Source organism: Bos mutus, chromosome 18, assembly GCF_027580195.1.
Source record: "Bos mutus isolate GX-2022 chromosome 18, NWIPB_WYAK_1.1, whole genome shotgun sequence".
NCBI lineage: Eukaryota > Metazoa > Chordata > Mammalia > Artiodactyla > Bovidae > Bos > Bos mutus.
Window position 1 is genome coordinate 21,636,560 of NC_091634.1, and position 25,339 is coordinate 21,661,898.

The following is a 25,339-nucleotide window of genomic DNA, read 5'->3' on the forward strand; positions in this document are numbered from 1 at the left end:
ATGCTGGCTGAGCTCAGAACAGAGGTTCCCTGGAAGGACACCCACCCTCAAGCCCCAACTTCTTCCAGGAGGAGCTGGAGGCCACAGAGGGCTTGGCTGTGAGATGCTGGAAGACAGGGCCCCTGCATTTGCCAAAACTCACATCCCAGGAGCCAGAGCTTCTGCCTGAGGCTGAGGTGGCAACAGGGAGGGGAAACCGCATTAGCATGTTCCAAGGGGCAGGGCCCGGCTTCCCTGGTGACTCAGCGGCAAATAGCCCGCCTGCTCATGCAGCAGACTCAGGTCAACATGAGTTCAATCCCTGGATCGGGAAGGTTCCCTGGAGAAGAAAATGACAGCCCGCTCCAGTATTCTTGCCTGGGAAGCCCCACGGACAGAGGAGCCGGGTGGGCTACAGGCCTTGGGGTCAGACACAACTGAAGCGACTAAGCAACATCGGAGGGCCAGGGCCGGCTCAGAGCCAGATTCTCTTCCTGCAGGGAAGGCTGGAGGGTCACGGCGCTGCAAGGAGGCCAGTCCACAGTGAGCTGCCCACCACACACATCCTCGCCACACAACACACACCCCAACACCCACACCAGCACAGGCAGCACACACATCTCTATTAACACACGCATCAACACTCCAACACACACCAATGTGGTTCCCCAGCACACTTGACCACACAACACACGCCTGACACCTATACCAACACCCACACCACACACATATCTCAACACACACCTCTCCACTAGCATGTGTCAACACACAAATATGCACTCCCCCAAACCACGCAGCCACACCAACATATTTGCATACCCTAAGGCCATACCCTAGCGGCACCGAACTCCCACACTTGTACTGACCTTCATATCCCAACCCACCCTCACCTGTACACACACATACCCAGTGTGTGCACATCCACTTCCATCCCAGTACATCCACAGTCCAAGACACACCCACCGTGCATGCGCGCGCGCACACACACACACACACACACAAGCACAGAGCAACACATCCACCCTCAGCAACTACATCCAAAAAATTAAACCATCTTACAAATACACACACAGCAACAGCAGCCCAGGACAACACGACCATGCTCACACATCCCAACGCAGACAACAGATGTTCAGATGCACACTGGCCTCCAGACACACACACTCAGTCACAACTGTGTGCTGGATGTTCTATTCCCAGAAGCTACGGGCAGTTTGAACCTGCTAATTCCCCTACACCCACAACAGCAGACTCAGCTGAGCTGCGTCCTCCCTGGGACCACCCTAGGTAGGTCCAGGGCAGCCTGACAGTCCAGGACATCCGCTTGGCGCTGCCAGTGTGACGTGGCCGCTTGGTTCAGTTTTTAGTGCCACCAGGAACAACAACAAAGAATCCGCAGCCCCTCCTCTGGAAGGCTTCCCAGATGACAACGCTGCCTCCTAATTTACACCTCGGAGGACGGTGCTGACCAGGGAGGAAGAGCAGAGGCCCTCCTCTCTTTCTCTTCCTCTACCCATGGGGGAATCCCTCTCTTCTCCAGAAAGAGTTGGCGGGTGGGGAGAGCTGAGAGCACGCATCCACTAGGCAGTCCTGGCTGTGCCAGTCCCGAGCCTCTGCCCCCCAGCCCATTCTCTGGCCCACCACCCACACCCAGGCCCCCTTCCACCACCGGCCTGCAAGAGAGAGCAAGGAAACGGAAACGAGCTGGTGAGCGTGGTAGAGTTTGGAGAGAGGCGGAAACTGAGACTCAGGCAGGCTGCACAGGAAGACAGCCGGTCCCCCAAGTCACCAGACTGTGTTTCAGGGGCCCATCCTCTCAGCCTTGGGCCTCCAGGGGCACCCAGGGGACACAGCCACAGGACCCTGGTGACTTGCTCTACATGTGACATTGGAGTAGGGGTTGGGGGATCCCTGCAACCAGAGCTTTGGGCAGTCACTTTAAGTCTAAGCGTGGCACTCCGGCTGGGTCCCAGTCGATCCTCAGCAGAGCCGAGCAAGCACTGGGCCATCCCCTTCCTTGATTCTTTTCTGGAAAGATACAAAGAAAGGGAAGGAGTACTCATCTGAGCTTCCCACTGTGTGTGAGGGCCAAGCTCCCATTGGCCAGTATGGAGCAGAGCTGGCAAGCAAGGCTTCTGCCTTCAGCCGTGTGCGCCCCATCCCCAGCACGACCGAACAGTGGAACTAAAAGGCAAGAGGTCAGACAGACACGGGTTCAAATCTCAGCTCCACCACTTCCTAGCTTTGTAACTCAATACAGCCTCTCCTGCAGTAGCAGTAGCAGCAGCAGCAGCCATACAGTGTACCTATCTGACATCCTCTCCTCTGCCAGATCACAGGCTCTGAGACACAGAAGCACAGAGAGGCTTAAGGAGCCCTTGCTGGGTCACACAGCTCCTAAGGGCCAGCACTGGAGCCCTGCCCATGACCACCACGCTCTCCCACAGCGCTGTGAGAACTGCCCCCAGGAGGGGAAGAGCAAACCCCCAGCTGCACTGAGTGAGGGGCCCTGGAGGCGCCCCCTAGTGGCAGGACACCTCCTCCAGGGCATGGAGGCCTCACACAGGGACAGCGGGTGGGAAGGCGCCCTGAGGACAGGAGCTAGGAGGGTCTTCCCAGCCCCGCCATCCACCAGGCACACGGGGCCCCTCAGAGATGACAGGGCCCCGCCACCTGCTCAAGGGTCGAACACAGACATCAACAAGAAATGCCCAAATTCCTAACTGTGCAAATCCTAGTTCTCTGCTCAGTGGATGAGAACCTTGAAAGTTACCCACAGGCCATGGAAACATTGGGAAGGGAGGGGAGAGGAGGGCAAAAACAAGATGAAAGGGGTCTCAGAGCCTTTTAGACTTCCCTACCCCCTCTCCCCCATGAGGAGGAGGACGCCCAGGCCCCAGGGAGGGGAGCGAGCTGCCTCAATAGCCCAGCAGGGTGGGTAAGGCCTGCCCGTGTGGGGGGCCAAGCTCTGGCTGAAGTCTGTGCTCTGCTAGGAGTCGTTTCTTAAACATTAGAAAATGCATTTGTCTCTGGGTTAATAGCCAGGCTTGTGACCTTTTAATTCACAGAAAATAAAGGGCAATTGAGGTCTGATGTGTACCAGAAGAAATTGTTTCCACTCATTCTCATAGTGGGTCTGTATTTAGTTCATGATCCACCACCCCAAAAGAAAAATGGCACTCTCTGTAGGGCCCAACCTCAACTGATGCTGGACATTTTAACATATGAGGTAGTACAGCTTCCCAGATGACTCACCTGGTCCTCTGTGGGGACAGCTACGGATGGTTCTGAAGTCAGGTCGGCTTGGATAAGATGCAGAGAGCATCTTTCCCAGTGTGGGTCTGACAAACTCTCACAGGCTCGACCTGCAGGGTCCCAACAAGAACCCACACTTCACCTGACACCTGACTCATGACCTCCATCTTCCTGTGAACCACAGGGTGGTCAGGGGCAGGTGAGCTGGAGCAAGGAGCCTGCCTCTCGCTCCCTGGTGTGGAGCTTCACCCTGACGCTTCCCGCTGCCCCCTTCAGGGCAGCCCCCCACCACACCCCCCGGGTCAAGTGACCGGCTGCCAGAACACACAGGCCACAAAGCTGTGAGTCCTCCACGAGCTCCCATCCGGCTCCCTTCTTGGCCTGAGGGGCCCTCCTCAAAAGCAGCAGCTGGACTCTCTGCCAGGGCCTTTTCGGCAGCAAGAAAACTGCCGTTCACATCCAGGGAGAGAGAGGACGGCCAGTCACAGTGGCTGAGCTGGGGGTGCCTCCCTGGAAGTCAGTGGGTTGGCCAGGTTCCACAAAGGGAAAGAGTTACCTGCCACAGGAGCTACTGAGGTGACTGGGGTGGTTCTGCCGTTTCAGGTCCCTTGGGAACAAATGTAGGCACCAAGGCACGTGGGTCTCCTCCAGGCACTTGGGCATCAAGGGGCAGGTGCATGGGGCAGCCCTCCCATGCACCTACCCCTCTCTGATTAGGATTTGCTGGCTGCCAGGCTCAGGGCCTCTGGACACCATGACTTGTCCGTACTCACCCTTGCATCCCCAGCGCCTAGCACGTGGCTCGGAGTTCAGAACATACTTAATAAGCATTTGTCCTTGAATGAACTAACGAATTAACGAACAAACCAACAAACAAGTGAATTTATGAAAGAACAAACGAGTCACAGGGTTGCTTGGTGACAGGCAACTGCCTGGCTTGAAGGAGACAGATTTCAGTATTTCCTTGGGAGGAACTTTCTCAGTAACATCTCCAGTACTGAAAGAAAGGGCCTCAAGACACAGCATCCCGCTGGGTAATACACAGCTGCAGCCTGTGGGCTGCCATCCTGTGACTTGAGATTCCTCTGCGAGGAGGTCCACTTCCGGAAACAGGGAACACAGCACTTATATGAAGCATTTATCAAAGTATAGCTATCACTGAAAGACAGAGGTGCACAAAGGATAGCCCATGGGCCAAATCGTTCTGTCACCTGGCTTTGTAAATAAAGTTTTATTGGAAACCATCAAGCACTTTCAATTAGGACAGAATTGAGTGGTTACAAAAGAGCCCGCATGACCTACAACACCTAAATTATTTGTTACTTGGACCTTTACAGAAAGAGTTTGTTGATATCTGTGTTGAATATTCCACTGCAAAAAATATGTGACGTATTAGAATTCCCTGGTGGCTGAGACGGTAAAGCGTCTGCCTACAATGCGGGAGACCCAGGTTCCATCCCTGGGTCGGGAAGATTCTCTGGAGGAGGAAACGGCACACCACTCCAGTACTCTTGCCTGGAAAATCCCATGGACGGAGGAGCCTGGTAGGCTACAATCCATGGGGTCGCAAAGAGTCGGACACGACTGATCGACTTCACTATACACACTATATTTAAGTAAAAGCTGGATGGATCATACAGAAGTCTGTAATGTAATCATTTTTTGTGTGTGAAATACATCTTTCAGTGCACAAAAAGAACTGGGAAAGAATGGACTAAAATGTTTGCGGTTGTTATCTCTGAGTGGTAAGGGCACATATATTTTTAAATTATTTTATTTGTATTTATCTGTATTTTCTCAATGTCCAAGATAAACAAGAATTAATTTATAGTAAGAAAAAAATAATAATGTCATTAAACAACAAAAATAGCAACAAAGAAGTCAGTAAACAGCCCTCTAGGAAGAGACCAAGTGGCTGGGGTTTGAACGTCAATCCAACAGGACATTTCAGAGGGGGTTAGGTCCCATTTGGGAACGGATGCATGCTGCCAATGCTCTCCTACACAGGGATTATTTTATGTCACAGAGCAGCTTCGCTGAAGGATCACTTCAATTTTTCAAGGCAAATTACTTTTAAAAAAAGAACGTAAAACACCTATTTTAGCAGCGAATTTAACAAAATATATTTAGCAATAAAGAGAAGCATGTATCTGTCTTGGTCTTCAAGGAAACAACCACTGCGCACATTTTACGTTGAGCTAAACATAAGCAAGTTGGAAATTTTCCAAAATGCCTCTCAAGATGATTGAAGACAACCGAGGGTGTCCAAAAACCACGATGACAACCACTGAGCTAAGAGTTTGGGGACATTACTTTAATGAAGAGATGAGAGCACCATGAAGGGGACCTGTCTCACCATACATCAAATGGCTTTGGAACTGAGGTCAAACCAGAGGAAAGAAACTGGTGTCCACCCAAGTCCCAGCCCAGCAAGATGCCTCCCCGGGGGAGAGAATGGACCCTCTCTGGCATCCACAGCACCCAAGGCCCAGAGTAAAACAGCATGGTCACCCCAAGGTGTGCCCTGCTCCCAGCAAAAGCTGAAACAAGACCCCACCCCCGAAAAGCAAGTGAGGAGGCATCAAAAGGCAACCCACCCACCACCCACTTCCTTCTGTCAATATCTGGCTGGGCATCTCCAAGAGAATGGCCGGCCCCGCCACGGAGTCAGCTTGTCCTGTGCCTCCCATAGCCCGCAGACACATGCCACATGTCACACAAAACCCCAGTGCTGACAGCAATGAAGACGTGGGTCCCACAGGCAGCCAGGCCCTGGACAGCCTTCTCTTGGTAGGAAAGAACAGACCCAGGCACCCGAATTCCACCCACCACCGCCTCTACGAACAGCACAGCTCCCTCTGTGCCTTGGCCCACCCATCAGGGAGCCGGAGGGAGTGTTCAGACATGCACTGATTTGGAGTTCTGCAGCCTGTTTTGAAGATGTGGATCAAGGAGAGGATGGCAGCAAATCTCTGTGCTTAGCTCAGCCCTGTCTGTCACAAGCCAAGCCCCCCAGTTCCCCATTCTGCCTCCCCAGCACGTGTTAGAGGCACAGTATTCACCTCTTAGATTATATTAACAAGCTCCATTATTACAGAGTTGTCTCTGTAACTAACCAGGACTGTCCTGGCTGGCTCCACATGTTTGCACCCACAGCATACCAGGACTTAGGTGAAAACAGTAAGCAAAATGCAATACAAGATAAATAAATGGAAATACAGCTCCAGGAAATTGAGTGCACTCCTGACAAAGAACAGCTACACCAGATCTGGCTCAGAATTCAGTGGAGGGGCCCAGCAGAGTGAAAATCCACGTGCACAGCAAGGAAGACCTGCTTTAGCTACCCAGCTCTAGGGGACCCCCAAGCTCTGCTCAGGTGCCTCGCTGCTCAGGTTCTGCCCAAGAAAAAAGGCCCCAAAGTCTGCCCAAGACCTGCTCCCCTGAGCTCCTGTGCAAGGGCCCACAGCTTTCCGAGAAGGGCTTTCCAGATGGCGCCTGGCGGCAGCGGTGCCAAACTCCACAGCTTAAGTAAATGTTGCCGTCGCCCCGTCCTGCCAGGAAAAGGCAAGGGGGACCCACGGCTCTTCTCAGCTGCTGCGACGCTTGCTTCCTGGAGAGGACAGAGAGTCCCCACCACCTGCCCTGCACCCTGCTGGAGAGCCCCCTTTCCTCTGCGTTTGTGAGCTTCACTGCCCCTTTCTACACGCCAGCCCAGTCCACATGGGTCGGGGAGGAGCTGTCAGATGCCAACAGAGGAGAGGGAGGTGAGGAACCCAGAAGGGCAGCAAGCAGGCCCAAGGGTCGCAGATGGCAAAGGCTCCAGCCCAGTCATCACAAATTTGGGACGTTTGCACAAATCCAATCTCCTGATCTCTGCAGGTGTTTCTCCACCCCTACCATCAACGCTCCAAAACAGCCCGACAGTTATGGGAGTTAAGGCTCACTTCTCTTCCGGCCTCACATGCTCAGAACACTGCCAAATGCTCCCAGCACGGGTCTCTCCCAGGTCTCCCTCCACTCTCCACCTCAACATCCCAAATATCCCAGAGGCTTCCCCCAGAATCCAGGGAAATCCTGAGGGCCAGTGAAATAGGAGGTTTATTGAAGCCTGTACCTGTCCCCACCCTGGAGACATCAGGGCTACCTCCCAAAACCTCCTCCAGAGGAGGGCAGAGCCAGGCGCTGGCTGAGGTGGAAAGCGAGGAAGACTCCCTGCTTTACCCGCTCAGGAGTGCACGTCTCATAACAGGCACAAAGCTTCATGCCAATGAAGGGGTTCGAAGGCCCAAGAGCCGGGTGGAGAAGGGATCCGGTGAACAGGAGGACCCCAAGATGCTCCCCAGAGACAGTTCCCACTCTGTAGGAGCGGCTGCTGGCAGTGCTGACATGTTGGGCCTACGTTCCCAGGCCCCTGAGAAGGAATAGCAAGACAGTGGGTGGGTGAAAGGCGGCTCCAGGCAGCTCATGACACATGCTTTGGGCCAACAAGCAGAGGCCATGCTGTGGCCATTTGCAAAGCAAACCTCTAATTCCAAGGTGGTGGCCAACCTGAGCGCGAACCTGCCATTCCAGCTAGCAGCAATCACGCACCTGATGCTTCACGCTCTGTTTTGAACACTGACTGCTTAATTCTTTGCCTCATTGTAACCTGTCCTTAGCTAATGTGTGTTTTTCTTATTACCATTAAATTTAGATTTAAATGAACGTTCGTTCCTTGTATTAACATGCATACAGAAGGAGCACACTACCGTGAACACATGGGGCTTCCTGAGTTCTCGGGCAGGAGCGCAGCATCCCTAAGAGCACAGGAGCGGGACACGAAGGTGGGCAGGGTGAGGCGGGGCAGCTAAAAACAGCAGGGCTCCAGTGATCCTGTGGTAGGAATCAACCCCGTGGACAGAAGACGGTGTCCCGGGAGTCTGGGAATCCTTGGGAATGAAGAGGAAAGAGGCTTTGCTTCTGGGATCTTGTGTCACACATCTTTTATATCACACTTCCTATTTGAAGACTTTTAGAGCCAGTATGATTTCTCTCTTTCTGAAATGCTAAGTGACAGCACCATCGGGCAGCCCTGTGGAAGTGGGATTTACAGCTCCACGCAAAGGGGTGAGAGAGGCAGCCGAGGCCCCAGAGTGGTACTGAGCGTTCCCAGGCTCAAGGCAATCAAAGGGCACAGAGTGATCGGAAGTTTATAAAAAGGAGCTGCTGTCAGGCGTCCGGCCCCCTCACAGGAGACAGGCGAGGTGAACCAGCATCTGAGGGCTCCTGTTCCCAGCTCCAGCACCATGCCAAGTGGGCGGACCACCTCCAGTCCCAGCAGAAAGGCGGGAGAGCAGAGGGAGCCCACTAGACCCCTGACCTCTGCCCCATCGGACAGAAGTCTGGCCAGCCTACTACCCAGGCTGGGCCAGCTCCCGGGAGGCAGGGCCCACCAGCATCTGCCTGGGCATGGCTTCGGCACACACAGCCGAGCCTCCGTAAATCTCCACAAACACGGCGGCCGCCTGCACACTCTTCCACGTCGGGACGGAAAAGCTGCATATGGCGCTCAGTTTTAACAGCTGAGCTTTAAAAAAGTGCAGCTTTTCATCTCACTGAACCAGCTCCCAAATTAAAGGGTGGGGGAGGGAGAGAGAGGAGGCAGGAAAAGAGAGAAGCTGGAGTGGGCAGGGGGAGCCTTCCACGCTAAATTTGATTTTATAAGGAATTTCAGACTAGTATCTGCTCCAAAGGTCCCTCTGGAAAATGAAATCACAGTCCCTGTTTGTCGTCCCCAAGTTTACTAATTTCATCCTTTAAAAAATAACTTTCTTTTTTCTGCTTTTAATAAAAATGAAGGAGTCTATCAATGAAGAAATCACTCACATGCCTTAGATTGGGTTAACAATTTTTAAGCAAATTTGTAAATGGGATTATTGTTTTCCAAAGTTCTGCTTAGCGAAGAGATTAGTGGCCACAATGCCCAGGGGGCATCCCCTGGTCCTTTTAATTCCCTGCCTGGAGGTGGAAGGTGCTAGGAGAGGAATGGGAGGGAGAAGCCTGATATAGGGCAGTTTTCCTGGAATCGCCTGGAAACTTTTACTTTCTGTTTCCTCTGCTGATAATGACTGTCTTCGCTCTGCAGCCAGCCCCCCTCTCCTCTCCCAGCCCCCTGTTGCTGCCTGCCATCCCCGAGCTCCAGTATAAAGTTTGGCTTTTGCAGCAGGAAGCAGCTGGGCCAAGCAACCAGCGAATGATAATGACCTCAGAAATCTGCTGTTCGCTCGGCAACAATAGGGTGCTCAGTCTACTGGAAAATTGTGTTCATCAGCTAACTCTGCTCAGTTACTAATTGACATTGCCAAATATTTTAAGAACAATTGGAATGCACAAGCAAAAAAAAAATTTTTTTTGAAGATCTTAATCCTCAGACTTAAATTTTTTTCTTTTTCTTTTTTTCCCTTCTTTCGAGTACCCAGATTTGTTTGTGTGGAGCAGTCAGTGGTTATCATGAATGGGGGCAGGGAGGAGGAGCCACATGAGAAAAAGAGGTGGAAAAGAAAGAAAATCTATCATATCACTATACACCCGATGTAAATGCAGGGGAGCCCTGGATAAAGGCCTTTGATGCTGTGGTCAATGGGCCAGCACAGGATGGAGACCCAGCATTTCAGGAATGCGGCTCGGGCAACAAAAGAAGAGCCCTCAAGGCTTCCAGCCCAGCTGATCAAATAATCCTTGTCCATCACAAAATATCATACCAGAAGTAGTAGGGGTTAACAGTATCTCCATCTTTGCATCTCTTCCTGCCTGGCTTTCCATTGATCACGTAACTTAGCCGACTTTATTTAATGAACAGAGGGTCAACGCATTCAATTACCCCTTTCCCACCATCAACACTTCAATTAGCCCCTCTCCAAAATTATGGGGAATGCAGAAGGTAACTGCCCTGTTGGATATAATGAACAGTATCGTTTCTTAGTACATTAAGTTTTAATTATTCTGAGCGTGATTTCCAAAGCAAAATCTAAAGAAATAGAACTTTGGTTGTCTTCTGACTCAGGATAAGGCTAGAATCGGAGCACAGCCTTAGATGAGATTTTAGGGAAAGATACAGAGATTAATGTCGTCGGAGAGTCTGCACGCGAGCCAGAAATGAGGGAGCATCAAAACACCCGCCCCGCTTTCTAAATGTCATAAAAGAGTAAAATGTTTAAGCCGCTGCTTTCCAAACAGTCTCCCTGTGCATTGTACACGGAGGCAGAGATGACATCTACTATGGTGTGAAATTAGTGGCAACACAAATCAACAACAACAACAAAAACAAAGGGGAAAGATGGGGAAGTGATCTGTGTGACTAGTTTTGTCCATTTTCTGTTAGAAAATATGACCTCTCAATTTGTCAAAGGTCCTAGTTTTCGCAGTTGATCTTAAGCTTGGTTCTCAGCAGTTTGGAGAGCCAAAGAACAAACACATTTTCTGGTTCACTGGAATCATTTTCACATGTTCACTGATTCAAACATTCTTTTGCTCACATAACAAACAGCTGCATCCCACATTAGCCTAGCTAGTGACAGTCGCCCATCTCGGCAATAACTGTTTGATTGCAAACTTGACCCCTTCTTCGTCTCGGTCTGAGCAAGACATTTTTAAACAGCCACTCCGTTCCAATCCTCCTTTGCAAAGAATTACATCTGATAACAAAGGACGTCTCTGCCACTCATTGTAAGCCTTCTTCTGGAGATCTGTTCTAAGAGGCTCTCTGTAAAAAGGTTTTTTATGATGAATTCAGAACTACTATCATGTTAAGAGCAGCGATTTATAAAGAAGAATTCATTGGTTAAGATCTGAAAAAATAGTTTCTCAGGCCCTACTGACCCAGTTTTCAACAAAAAAAAGAATCAAGTGATGCAAATTAAGTTTTGCGACATTGTTATGCAGTCTGAGAAATTTGTAAAACCGTGTTTTTGCAGTTATTTCTTAATAGAAGCCTTAATAAGTACTTCTTTCTTTACTTAAGGGCTTAAAGATTTTTTTCTCCCCTTCACCTTGCAGGTTTCTCTCTAACAGGTAATAATAAAATACCTATTGTGTCAAGATTTTTATTTAAATGCTTATTTTAATCGCGCTTTATACAAATCAGACTTGTTAGAAATAAGAGGGAAGACTAACCCGATTTGGTTAAGGGTCCTAATCCCAGGAAAACTTGAATGGCCCAGGCGTGCGACTGATTTAGGCTGCATATTGGTATGCCATCAATTTTCCTACTTAGTCAGAAAATTATGAAAGGGTCTAATTTGAATATGAAGAAAACAAAGAAGTCAACCAGAAATGAAAGAATCAGTATTCACAATTGTACGATACTTCAATGAGGGAAATAAAAGTGAGAAGATAACCACAACTCAAGTATAATTCTCCTTTGAGTCCCAAGCCCGGTTGGTTCTTTTAAGCAAAATGGACTTCTTTCAGCAGAGTATTTAGAGATTTGGAAACAACAGAGATAGGAATAGCATGAGGCTATCACTTGGCCAGAAGGTGAGAAAAACACGGTAAACACGTCATTAATAGAGCCGAACATTTGGTGTCGGAATATTCTGCTGAGACCTTTTCATTTCAGCGGGGCTGGGAAACGGATGAAAATCTGTCAGTGTTAACTCCACGTCACTCCAAAAAGTTAGGAAAGCCAGTTTGTGCTCCGCTTTCTGCCCCAGAAAGGTCCCCAAATCCAAAAACCGTGAGATGACACTCTCCAGGAGAGGGGACCTCCTCACAGGAGGCCAGAAGTAATCCGTCCTGACAATGGGACGCCTGGCACTTTGCTGCCTTCCTGCACAAAGATCCACCTCCGAGCGCTCGCCATCAGGCAGTGACACTGGAGAACCCTTGCCTTGCAAGTTCTGGGCGGTGGTCACTCCAGGCAACGTGGCCTGGCCCTCCGTGGTGCTGCAGTCCTCCTCAGACGCTTCCAGAGTGTCTCAGCAGAAGTGAATTGCAAACGAGGCTAGGACTCCAGGAGTACACAGTGTGTTTCATGGGTGTTTAAGCAGAGGCATTAAGTGCTATCGGAATCTCTGGAATGTGCAGTGCAGATTTATGTGTCTTAACAATTCTTTACTGGTTCGTAATAAGCCAGCGGACTCACACTTTATTTTAATACTAATTTTGTCCTAGAAGAAGGGAATACTGATGCATGACAAGAACAACACAACTAAGCTGGCATCTACTTAATAAGTGTAGCAGTGAATTGCCTCCGATACTGAAATATTTATCGAAACTGAGAAGGGAAAAAAAAGAAAAGGGGAAAAAAAAACCTTAAAAAATGACCCTCACCAGGGTGTTGCCACATCTTTAACAGTGGGCAATGCAGTGCCTTGAGGTGTCTCAAACTGTCTTTCATTTTCTAGACTTAATGGCTGATTGCAGAAATCAATGTTGCCATTAGTAACAGGGTATTTGTTATGGCATGATTTCCTCTGTTGTTAGGCTGCAGAATGATTACAGTATTAGTGAGATGCTTTCTTTATAAAGGGCTAGAGATATAACTTTCAATTTACTATCCATTAGTAAGGGGCTTTGGAAATATGGATGAAGGCAACAAGCTTACCTGCTGTTAGGTAGTGATTTTAATTTAGCTGTCTTAGGAGAGTGGGATTTTTTTTTCTTTTTTTTTTTCCCCCCTCAAACTGGGCCAGGAAGCTTCAGCATTTCACAGACATTTTGATGACAGATTTTCTGCTTTGCTATTTTAGACCCCAGAGCTGTATCGCCCGTGTAACACAGTACAATTTAAGACATGAAGTTGCGCATCTGTGTTGCAAACCTCTGTGCTTTTCCAAACCATCAGAGGAGAATGGTGTGGTTCTTCAGGTTATAGACACATGACAGGTGAAGCAAGCTGTACTTTTGGAAGGGGACTGGAGACAGGTTAGGTCTAAGAAGAGATAGTGAAAGGCCCAAATGAGACAATTATGGGCATACAGTTGGGGGGATAGATCGTGAAGGTCTGAACTTACACAATCACATCAATGGATGGAGCCAAACGGCAGCTCCTGGGTTCCTGAGGTGATGGCAGATGGGGGTCAGGGAACAAAATGGGGCCAGGCAATCTTAGGGGCAAGAAAGGCTATGCCCGCTGGCAAACATACCAACTGGCCATCTCTCCACCACATGGGAGAAGGACTGACTGACTTTCCTGGTGGCCAGGGCTCAAGGGAAGGTCACAGAGTTGAAATGACAGCCTTCTCTTAAGGCAGGGCCAACAGGCAAGGTCCACACAGCACCAGGACCACGCCACAGTGACCCCAGGGCTGACCCTGAAGGGCAGCAAGGCCCCCTCCCCACTGAGGCCAGCACAGAATCAGGCTCCGGGGTAGGGAGAGCCCTGGCTCCGGCCACTGTTCCCCATCTCCCCCAACAACCTACCTGAGGAGGACGGCGAGGAGGGGTGCGGGCTGTCCTCCTGGGCGCTCCCGGTCTGCGAGAGCCCGCCTCCGACCCCGCTCTCCTCGGTGACGTTGGAGGAGCCGGGCGTGGTGGAGCGGCTCACCGACTGGGACTCCTGGTCGCTGCCCGAGCCGCGCCGCTCGTCGGGGCCCCCGTGCAGCCCGTCCTCGTCACCCTTGCGGTCCCTCTTGTGCACGCGGGAGTGCACGACCACCTGGTGGTAGGTGCGGAACACTCGGCCGCAGTCCGGGCACTCGGTGGGCTTCTCCTTCAGGCTCCCGGGACCCTGCAGGTTATACTCGAGAGCCTGGTTGAGCCCGTGTGACAAAAAATCCCGACTGCCTTCTAAAGGGTCGAGCTTATTTGGCAGGTCTCTCTGATTGCCCACTTTAGTGCTGTGAACCAAATCAGCAGGCATTTTCTGCTTGGAGCCATCTGCTCCCACTAACACGTACTCCCGCTTCTCCTTATCAAACAGAACTCCGGCGTTTGCCAAAGTGTCTTCGTGGTTGCGCTGTAGCTGGTGCTCTTTAGACAAGAAGCCGTGTTCCATGGCCATGCCCCTGGCCATGAGCTGCCAAGCCTGGTAGCTGTTCACGGGGTCCATCTCGGCAGCCTTGGCCGCCGCCTGCAACCGCTCAATGCAGCTGGATTTCAGCGGTGGCACCAGGTTGAGGCATCCCAGGAGGGAGTGCTTGTCGCCCTCGGGGACACCGTGGGCCATGCTGGAGATGGGGGTCAGCAGCTTCCCCACCACCTCCTTCTCCTTCAGGGGCAGCTCGCCTTTGCCGTAGAGCTGGCTGGGCTCGCTCAGGCTGGCTTTGTCTGCGGCCATGAAGCCGCTCTGCAGGCAGGAAAGATACCTGGAGTACAGGTTGGCATGGGCCTCTTGGGACATGCCGCCCATGGGCACAGGCACCTCGGGGTCGCTGGGGGACTTGTTCTTCACGGACAGCTTGTTGAGGTGGACCTTCATGTGGTTCTTCAGGAACCAGGGCTCTTTAAAGCGCCGGCCGCAGATCTGGCAGCAGTGCTCGAAGGAGTCCTTGTGCTTCCGCATGTGGCCCTTCAGGAACCACGCCTGGCTGAACACCTGCCCGCACACCTCGCAGCGGAACTCGTTGGCCGATTGCTCCCCGCCGCCGTTGGGGCCCTGGCCCTGGGCCGACTCGGCCGTGATGTGGGCCTTCTCCACGTGGCTTATAAGCTCCTCCTCCTGAGAGGCGGCGAAGTCGCACAGCGTGCACTTGTAGGGTTTGTGCAAGATGCGGATGTGGCGGTCTAGCTCCTCCCGCTTCTTGAACTTGCCCTTGCAGAAGGTGCAGCGGAAGCCAGCGGCGGGGGCCACCGCATCCTCTTGCACGCTAGCCGGCTTGGGCGAGGGCACCGGGTTGGCCACGTCGGGCAGGCTGTGGTTGGTGGGCAGGGCCAGGTTGCACGCGGCCAGAGGGGCCTGCTGGGCGTGCGCCAGGGGCTTCAGGTCAGGCCGGGGCTGAAGCAGGCTGCTCTTCATCTGCTTGTCCCGCAAGATGGCCCTCTCCTCCAGCTCGTGCAGCAGGCGGTTCTCCTCGCGCACCCGCCCGCGCCCCTTCCCCAGATTGCCCAGCTTGTGGGTCCGCAGGTGGATCTTGAGGTTCCCTTTCTGCGCCGCCCGGTGGTCGCAGTACGGGCACTTAAAGGGCTTCTCGCCGGTGTGAGTGCGCATGTGCAAGGAGAGGATGCTATTGAAGCGGAAGCGCTTTCCGCACAGCGGGCACGGATACTTTCGGTTTTTACGGGCGTCGTCCTCGATGTCGCTCATCTGGGACATGATGCCCAGGTTCTGACCGTTGAGGAACTGCTGCAGATCCACCCGCCCGTTGAGGCTGGTGTCCACGTCCCGGCCCAGCTGGTTGGCCAGGAGCGCCATCTGACTGCCCATGGGCTGGCCACTCATGGGCACGTGGGCCTTCTCGTCGAGAGGCGCGGGGGTCTTCTCCTCGGGGTTGGGCCGCGGATGTAGCTCGGGGAAAGCATGGCTGAGCTGGGAGGTGATCTGGTGCAACTTCTGACTCATGGCATACTGGCCGTTGAGGACGGGGCCGCTCAGATGGGGCTCTGCTTCCGGCGCCGCCGAGGACACTCCAAGGCACAGACTGGCTTCTTCCATCCCTGAAAATAAAGAAAGAGTTCAGATCTGTGCCAGGTACCGTGGCACAGTGAATCAACAGCATCAGCTGGTGGGGAATTTGCATTGCATGCCCTACCTACACATAATAATGCTAAGGAATTATAGTCAAAAACAATAATAAAAAAATGAATTATTAAATGCCAATTATGCAATATGGCATTGCTCCTCCAATTTGTTTTGGCGATAGATCGTCTTCCTTGTATTTTCTATTTACAGACTGCAATTATTCATTCACGTTTAAATTATTAATGTTTTACCACTTTCAACACCTAATAACAAATCAGGGGTCTACGTGTTAAATGTTTCCTCCTCTCCCCCCTTTAGCACCTGCACCTGTTGGTTCAGTTCAGAGTTTGTCAAGGAGCAGAATGGCTTTAACTGAAACACCAAACTGACTCACTTGGAACTTTTGTTTCTGGTTACTATATTCCATACGTTCGCCAGTCGGAGATGAAAGAGATTATTTTATGATTTGGCAAAAAAAATTCAACCCAATGGCACGATATTTACTGGTACATAATAAAACAAGATAATGTTTTGGGAAAAAATAAAGTAAAGGACAGGCTTTAGAACAATAAAAGGGATTTTGCTTTAGTCAACAAAAAGTGCAGTAATATCTCATTAAGCTGATTAGTATGCTGCTTAGAAACAGTACTAGGTGCTGTAACACATGATTATAATCATAAAAATCCTTCAGTGTTTGCAAGGAAGCATTAACGAGGTATATTAAATTTTAAGGAGACTGCGAGTAGCGGCTTTGCAAACCTTAGAGATTAAGATTTAACCCTTCTGTTACGAAACACTGTTATTTTGTTATTTGGTAACCGTGCCCATCAAAAGAAGTATAAATTATCTCGTGATGGAATCATAGTGGATTGTTGAGACTGCTCAAATTTGGGTAGGGGGTAAAGACTTACACTGCAGAGTGGGCTTACCCTGTCCTTCAACTGGCAAGATATCTGCAGCAGAGACTTTGATTGGGCTTAAAGAGATCTTTTATAGAACTGGATAAAAACCAATTAAAATCCAGGGACGATGCCATAGGAAGTCTCAACCAAGTTTGAGTGTTTTTAATAACTTTCCCAATATACAGTAATGAGTACAAATTGTACCTGCAGTATGTGTTTTGCAGAAAATTAGAACTCAAAGCTGTTTGTTAAACACTAACACTCAAAGCAGGTCTGCATAATTGTCTTTAATAGTCCTCTCTGCCCCTCTCCAGCCTATGCAGAATTGCTAAAGCCAGATCATTCTGGGATGGGGCAGAAGGAATAATCCCCTCTATATCAGAGCATGTGGGGAGCTCAACTTTGAAAGGCAATGAATCCATGCCTGGGGTCCTTCTATTTCCAGATCTGTCTTCCACTTGAAGGAGTCCAAATTTGTTTCCTGCCACTGGAACAGTTAGTGCACATCCATCCCCTTTGTATCCCAATGTTTAGATGCGTTGGCCAGCCAGGTGGTTCAGGAGTACGGCTTAACCCCAGCCAGGACTGATTCCTGGGCCAAGCAGTTCCCCAGGGGAACGTGTGGGGACACAGCTCAACTGTGGAGGAAGCACATTCAGCCCTGGTGGGGTCGGCTGCCTACTGGGCTTCCAGCCAGGCAGACTGTGTGTGGATGGAGGTTCTCCAACAGGAGACCTGACTTCCTTGGCAAGAGGACAGAGGCTGTGAGTCTGTCTTGCAAGAGAGGAGAAGAAAAAGACATGATGTTTACTTCCAGGAGGGAGAGAAACTGCAACCATGGTGCAGAGTTAACTATCCATGAACAACTACACACACTCATACACACAGACAAGCACATGGTCACTTGGAGTAAAAGAATGCTTTCAATTTGTCTCTGGTGGCAGTCTGTATTCAAAAAATAAAATAAAAAGAAGAAAGGAAGGAAGAAAGAAAGAAAGAAAAAAGCTCATTTTGGAGCCTGGTCAGAAAGGAGTAATTTCTCATGGAGATTCTCGCATTCATTCAGTAGACTTGCTGAGTTTCCACCATGTGCCAGGCCCTGTCCTTGGCACTGAAGATGCACTAGTGGATAAGACTGGCCAGCCCCAGCATTCACGGCACCCGCTGACCAGCAAGGAGGAGCAGGCCCAGTGTGAGAAGTTGCTGGAGCGGGACTGGGGCCGAGAAGGGCCCTGTCTAGAGCCATTTTACCACCTTTAAGCCCCATCCAGCTGCTCTGGCTCCTCTCCTGAGCAAACACGGATCATAACCCCAAAGCCACTTGGGAGTGCTCAAAATTCCACCCAACAGCTCTGGGGAAGTTTGGAAAGTCCGAAGCCAACACGGATGGCCCACTGCCAAAAGCTGCCCAGTTGGCCTGCTCAGAAGACATGAATCCAGGAAGATGGGCTATTTTCAGGTTACTGCTGCTGAGCTGACGCCAGTTAAGCAGGAGGGAGAGGAGGCTGAATGTGCAATACAGCAAGACTGCACATCAGGTTGGGTGAGCAGCATCAAGTTGAAGACCACATCCCCCACCCCCAGTCATGCTGTACACATAACAGCTCAACTTGCCAAATAATGAACTTGAGGAGTTTTCAAGTTAGGTTTGAATATGGAATTATTTTATTATGCTCAATTATTTTTTCCCCCACAGTCAACAAAGCTTTTTTTAAACACCCTTTAAGCAACCAGTCTTCAGGTGCCATTGTTGACCACAGAATATTCCAGAATATGCTGAGGCACCAGCGGCTCCGTCCCCTCATGCAGGTCGCAACTACATATCCCCTTCTCACAAAGGCCCTCCATGTCCACCTCGACACAGAAAACTTAAGCCCCAAAGCCTTTCTCTACCCCATTATCTTACTTTCTTCTTCAGGGCACTTATCACAGGAGAGGGTGCAGTTTTCTTATTGACCCTCTTGCAGATGTGCAGGCAGGATCATGTCTCCCTTGGTCACAAAAAAAGCCTCAGGGCCTAGAGCAGAGCTGTATTATTCTAAGTTCAGATCGTTATAACTGAATGGATGATGATTGAACAGACCCTATAAACACAGCCCATAAACGAAGGCTAGCCTGTAGTAGAAACACTTTCACTCCAACTTCATGGAAATCAAATTCAGCTTTTGCACAAGTCCTTGAACATCCAAAAATCTGAATCTGTCAGAGTCAGAAAGGTCCTGGGTTTCTACCCAGAATCTGGTGGTCTAGAAGTAGCCAAGGGAGAACCATGCCTCTCCACCAGCATTTTCACTGTAAGTACTCATGGTGGCCATCTGGGCTTGGATCACCTCTGACCCGAGCTGCTGGCACTAGGAGACAGAGAGCAATTAAGTCCTTCAGAACTTGATCATCCATCCTGGGATCCATGGGAGAACCCAGAATTTCAGCAGAGCTGGAGGAGATACTCTGAGGATTATGGCCCTCAGCCCCTCTAATGAGCCCCAGCAAAGACTGCGCTGAGCCCCACTGTGTGGCAGGGTCAGACATCATCTCAGAATGCTCTGTGAGACCTGACACCCTGTGATTCCATGAGCAGGTGCAGGCGCAGCCATGGGTCAGTCACAACCAATGCCAGCCGATAGACTCAGAGCAAGCAAGGGGAGTGTGAGTTCTTGGAAAGAGCAAGGGGTAATTGGTGTGCTGTCCCTGGGCCAAAGCAGCCGAGGCAGGACGAGCTGGCCCCAGGCCCAGCCTGAGACTCACAAAACCTGGGTCAGCCCCAATTTCTCCAGCCTTGACACTTCACCCATCCGGAATTCCCTTACCCCTTATCTCACTTATTCAGTAAATGCTTGCCCGGGGCCTTTATGTAACCGCCCTCAAGGGCTTCTGGGTCAAAGGGGCGAGTGCAGGCAAAGCCACCAGTAAGGGTGAAGCAATGAAAAGGCCCCAGAGAGACTGAATTCAAAGTTGAGAGAAAGGAGAAACCATTGCAATCGAGGTATATAGGTGTGTGTGTGTGTGTGCGCACACGCGCACACGTGAGTGTGTGTGTGTACAGGAATATGACTGTGTTGGGGGAGGGGCAGCAAGCCCCTAAGTGAATTTCCTCTAGCAAGAAATACAAGAAATCCCTGGGAAACGAAGGGATCACTTATCCTACTGATAAAGGGTTGGATCCAACGCAGCCCTAAGAGCTCAGGGGCTGGGAGGTGGGGCTGCCTCCAGGGGCTCGTGGTTCTGGAAGAAGGTGGCATTTCTCCTTTTCCCCAGCCCTCAGGGAGCAAGCACAGGGAGAACGCCTTCCATATGGGACTACAGTGCTTCCTCGCAGAACTGTATGCCAGTGTCCCTGGCAGACACTCTCCTGTCCTGACAAAGGGGGAAGACACACATATCCACAGGCAACACCGCCCCACATGGTCCCTAAAAACCTGGGAGCACTTTACACCAACCCATCCTTCACTCGCCAGCCTGGCTCTGGAGCCGTCATCCTATGTTCCAGCCATTGCGGGACCCACACTAAGAAGCCAGGAGCCAGTGCAGGGTAGGCCATGATCCTGGGCTGAAGGCAACTGGGCAGCTGGGACCGTCTGAGGAACCTATACAATAACCCATCTAACCCTCTCACCTCGGTAGGAAAACGCTTAGCAAAATCAAAAAGCAGTAAACAAACTGCTAAACATGGAGGACAGCTCACCCGGCCACCAGCTCGTGGCCCCAGCCTAAAGGATAGCAGGAAGATCAATAAACCCTGGTTGACTAATGGAAGGAACCAAACGGTACGGAATTCACTGAACTGTGGACAGGCAGCCAGATCCGAGGCTGGGAAGGGGACGCAGTGAACTGTCGATTCGTGTGTCAGCCCTCCAACATGGAAACACTGCACATCCCACCTTAGTCCCAATCTATCCTGAGCCCAGGGTCATGGTGGGGCATAGGGGCGCTCAACCTTACTGTCCATATTAAGGAAGACCCAGGCCCGGGCCTGAGTCCTGGCCACCATGGCATTCCTCACCTGGAAATGCCAGACCCACCTCTGAACACAGGCAGGGGCCCCAGCCAAAAGCCTCTGAACGCTAGAGGGTTTCTACTTGAGCTCTGCAATTTCATGATGAGGGTATTCTCAGCATATGAAACCCACCACTGGATGCACAGATTATCAAAATGCATTCTGTCTCCTCACCCCCATCATTGCAGGTACCACAAGCCATTCAGCTGCCTTTGATGGTGCTAATAGTTATTTTGATTTTGCATTTCTGCCTTCAAGACTATTTCCTGTGATATCAATGACAAAAGTTTTCACTTAACTCTTCCAATAGAAAACCTAATTGTATCTTTCACTCAGAATGAAATTTGAAACTATCAGGACACCAGAAATGCCAGCTGCTAGGAGTCTAAATAAATTTTACACAAAAACACAGTTTCATTTTGCTAGCACAGGAAAAAAAAAAAGTAATCTTATGAATAGCCCAAAAAATATAGATCTTGCCAGTAAGTTGCATGAAGGAGTTTTATCCTTATACCATGAAAAAGAATAGCTGGGAAATAAAATGACTTTCAAAATAACCATTTCAACTGGATTTTTAAAAATCAAATATTGTTGTCTAGCCAAGCACAACTAAATGTTCCCTTTTTTATCAATGAGGTAAAGGCACTGCCTCAGAAACCTTGCAGGAGACCAGCACCCCCAGAGGCTGGGCAAGAGGTGGGGGGCTTGGGTTCACAACAAGGGTTGCAAACACCATTGTGGGGTTTACCCCCTAATCATGTCACAGTAGGCAGTTCTGGCAGTAGGTGGACCTGTTTCCTGGGGGGCACAAATGACCCTTGGCCCTTCCCCACAATGCACCTTGCTTTCTTAACACTTGAGATAAGCAGTAATTAAGACAACTTCCCCTAGAATACAATGGCTTCTTATTAAATACCATTTTCCCAATTGTTGTAGCTCAAACTGTTTAACCAAGGTTGTTATAAGCATAATACACTCCTGTTCTGAGATACAGAACACCAGACTACTGAACCTTTTCAGGGTCATTAAACAGCTGTAAACATTATTACAAAAATAAACCAGAGATTTCATGCTTACATTTTGGCCTAGAGCTTGCGATGCTGAGCAAGTACATTTTTTCATCTCTTACAATCAACGCTGGTGACATTTGGGCATCCAAACAAATTACATCACAAACATTACTGAGGTGGGCAGGATACTGAGCGGTTTATTTGCCAGATGATTAATAGATAAACAGGAGGGCAGCACGGGTGACCTGCTCTGTTTTGACTGATGTGTAGACAACGCTATGAGACAGGGCCAGAAACAGTTAAATCTTTGCTGAATTTATTAATGAGAATATGATATTCCAATAGGGCTGCAGAGTATGGCGACTGTGTAACCAGGAGAGTCAAGTTGGAGAGCGTGGTCAAACTCCCCAACCTTCCCTTCTGGGTGGAATGCTGGCCAAAGTGTCAGGGTGGTCTCTGTCTGTAAAGGGGAACAGGACTCAGTTGAACTGAGTGGTCCCACAGAAGCCCAGGCAGTTTCAGTATTGGTGGGACAAAAGTTGGGGGACTTAGAAGAAGAAGAAGAAAGTAACTTCTCTTTGAAGACTTTGGATGATTTCAAAATTCTCAAAGGCCAAGAGGTCTCTCCAGCATGTTGGCTTTTGGACAGGTTGAAACTAGCCCAGAACTGAAGACAGATAATGAACACATCAGATGCGAAAGGAAAACATCCACCAAGAGCTCTCCTGGTCCTCTTCTCTGGTAGAGCAGGCTTCTGTCAGTAGTTCCTGGCTCACTATCTGCCCACCCCACACAAAGCTAGGCAAACAGGGGATGGAATTAACCTCGTGTGGGGTAGTTGTTAAGACTGTGGACTTGTCAGGCAGCGAGAGCTCTCAAAGAAAATAGCACTAATTGTCATCATCACCATCGTCACTGCAGCCACCACTCATCATCACCATTCACATCAGCCACAGAAGCTGAATCCTTATCATCTTCTTCATACTCATCATCGTTCTCCTCTTCATGGCAGCATCATGCATCAGCGCCAGCACTGTGCTAGGTACTTCATCAGCACCAGCACTGTGCTAGGTACTTCATCAGCACCAGCACTGTGCTAGGTACTTCATCAGCACCAGCACTGTGCTAGGTACTTCATCAGCACCAGCACTGTGCTAGGTACTTCACAACCTTTATCGCATTTAGCTTCACAGAACCTAGGATGGTAGGTACCATACTAGTCCAATACGAAAAGTGAGGAAACTGAGGCTCAGAATATGTAAGCCTCAAAACGTCACACAGCTGGGAAGGCTGACTCCAGAGCCCAAGCAGGACATGCTGGAGGGAAGGCTGCTCCCTTGATGTCCACACCATGTTCAGTCTTGCTAGGCTGGATGCTGACAGATGCCAGTGCCTTCCTTTGTGAAACATGTGGAAACAAAGGAAGCCTCAGCTCACGGGAAAGCTCAAAGGAAGCCAAGGAACCAGAGCCGTCACAGCCACGTGTGCCCAGAGTGGAAACAGGCAGTATATTCCAAAGAAAGTACCGCTGGGGGCTGGCATGGTGGGGTGGGTGCAAGAGGGCACTTTGGGGCTAGAAATGCCATGTCTGTCAATCGCTGGTTTGGGGAAGGTCACATAACCACTTATTTATATTATCTTGTTTTCTTAAGATCCCTAAGAGTGGATACATTAGTCCACCTGCTCCTGTCCTGTGTCGGGTGGGTTATTCCCCCAACTAGACTGGAGTAAGGAGACAGAAAGCACTGCAAAGACCAATAACATGCATCTAGTTGTCAGCTCTTCCACTGACATCTGTTTGACCTTGGGTACCTGCTTGAGCCTCAGTTTCTTTGTCTGTAAAATGGACTGGTATTAACTGTCCTACACATTTCACAGGATTTTGAGAAGGCAAATGGATTTGCAGGAGAGAGAAAGTGGCATTTAAATGACAGAGGACTGTGCCCTGTGTAACCTTTCTCAGGAGCTGACCACAGCAGCCTTCGAGATCCAGAGAGGACCTTCATCTGGGAGTAGAGTAAATGCTGAGAGCTGAAGGACATAACCAAGGCACAAGCAAAGCACACAAAAGTGGTTAATAAAGACTCACTCATCGCCAGCTTTCTTGGTGCATCTGTAAAGTGGACCTCACATCACTCAATACACTTTTGAATGCCTACATAGAGATACACAAGCAAGACCAGGTCTTGCCTTTGAAGCTAACTCATGGAAGGGAAACAAATGAACGGAAACCCCAGAGCAGGGTCCAGTGCTGAAACGAGGACTCAACAGCATGCTGTGAGGCTGGGAGAGGTGGAGAAGGGGATGCAGCGGAGAGAAGGGACGAAAGATCAGTGAGGAGAACACCTGGAAAGAGCCTGGAATAAGCAGAGAAGAGGAAGAAGGGTGTGTGGGACAGAGGGGTCAGTGTGTGCAACATGGGGCCTCAGCATAGAATGTTCTTGGGAAAGACAGGGAGGGCGTGGCCAAGCGCAGACTTCAGTGTCAGTCTATGGAGCATGGAGTTTATGTCTGGGGCAAAACAGGGGCTCAAGAAGCCCCTACTGGAGTCATCACACAAAACAGATGCCTCACAGCACTGCTGTGATACACGAGCAGTTTTCTACCACATGTGGATCAGAGGAGATAAATATTCTTCAAAATCTTTTATTTTTGAGAAAAATAGGTGAAAATAAACTCTGGACCACAAATCAAACATGTAAGGGCTGAAGTTCTCACCGTGGTGAGGGTTACCCCTGCATGAGACAGAAAAGGATGCTTAGAGTTTGGAAGAAGACATTGGTCTCCCCTCTTCCTCTTTGTAACAGCAAAACAAGTGGAAGAAGGACCACTCCAAAACTCCTGGCAGCCCACCCACGCCTCTCCAAGGGTAGCAGCCCAGATCCACCTTCCGTGCGCCTTCCTGATGTTGCCTCCTCCAAGAAGCCTTCCTGGATTTGCCCCAGGCTGGAGGCGATCACTCAATCCCCATAGCTCCCATGCTATTTCCCTGGAACGGTTAAGACACTGGTGGTGCCGTACTGCATGGTTATCAGAGGTCACACTTCCTCTGCTGTGGGCCTTTCTGAGAGTAAGCGTCTTATCAGCCCCGCCTGTAGCTCCTGGAGGATCCAGTCCTACTCAGATCTGTCCTCTAGCTTCTGATGATCACAGTGCTGGAGAGGAAGATGACCTACAGTATCACAAAAATGGACAGCATGCTGTGAGCCCCAGCCCAGGCCGCTCCCCCTAGGATCTCAGCCATCAAGGGGTGTTTCCATTCCTCCCAGATGGGATGATTTGGGAAGGAAATGATCCCCTAATTTGCTGTAATTGATTTATCTGAACTGTGTCCACCCCATCAGGGAAAGCAACTAAAACTACATATATAAGCTTTTAGTGACTGCCCTGCCTTTGAAATATCACAAAACTGAGAAAGATACCTGCAGTTGTCATGAAGTGTATTGATTATTTCTCTCTCACTGGCTTTCTTGTTTCCTTTTGAAACAGACTTCATCATGAGAGGAAGTTAGATATTTAATCCCCTACTAACCTACCTTGGCTCCCTGCTCAGCCTCAGCACAGAGCTGCTGCCCTAGAACAATTGGGGGACTGGGACCCA

At 50.1% G+C, this 25,339-nt stretch overlaps 1 protein-coding gene across 6 annotated transcripts in view; it reads right to left on the bottom strand.

The window, feature by feature from the left end:
- ZNF536 (zinc finger protein 536) overlaps positions 1-25,339 on the bottom strand; it is a 449,051-nt gene that overhangs the window by 234,272 nt on the left and 189,440 nt on the right. For all 6 annotated transcript variants that reach the window (XM_070388022.1, XM_070388023.1, XM_070388024.1 and 3 more), the window contains one exon: positions 13,636-15,807. In XM_070388022.1, coding sequence (XP_070244123.1) covers positions 13,636-15,805 — 2,170 coding nt within the window. In that variant the 5' untranslated portion in view covers positions 15,806-15,807. The remainder of the gene's footprint in view (positions 1-13,635; positions 15,808-25,339) is intronic.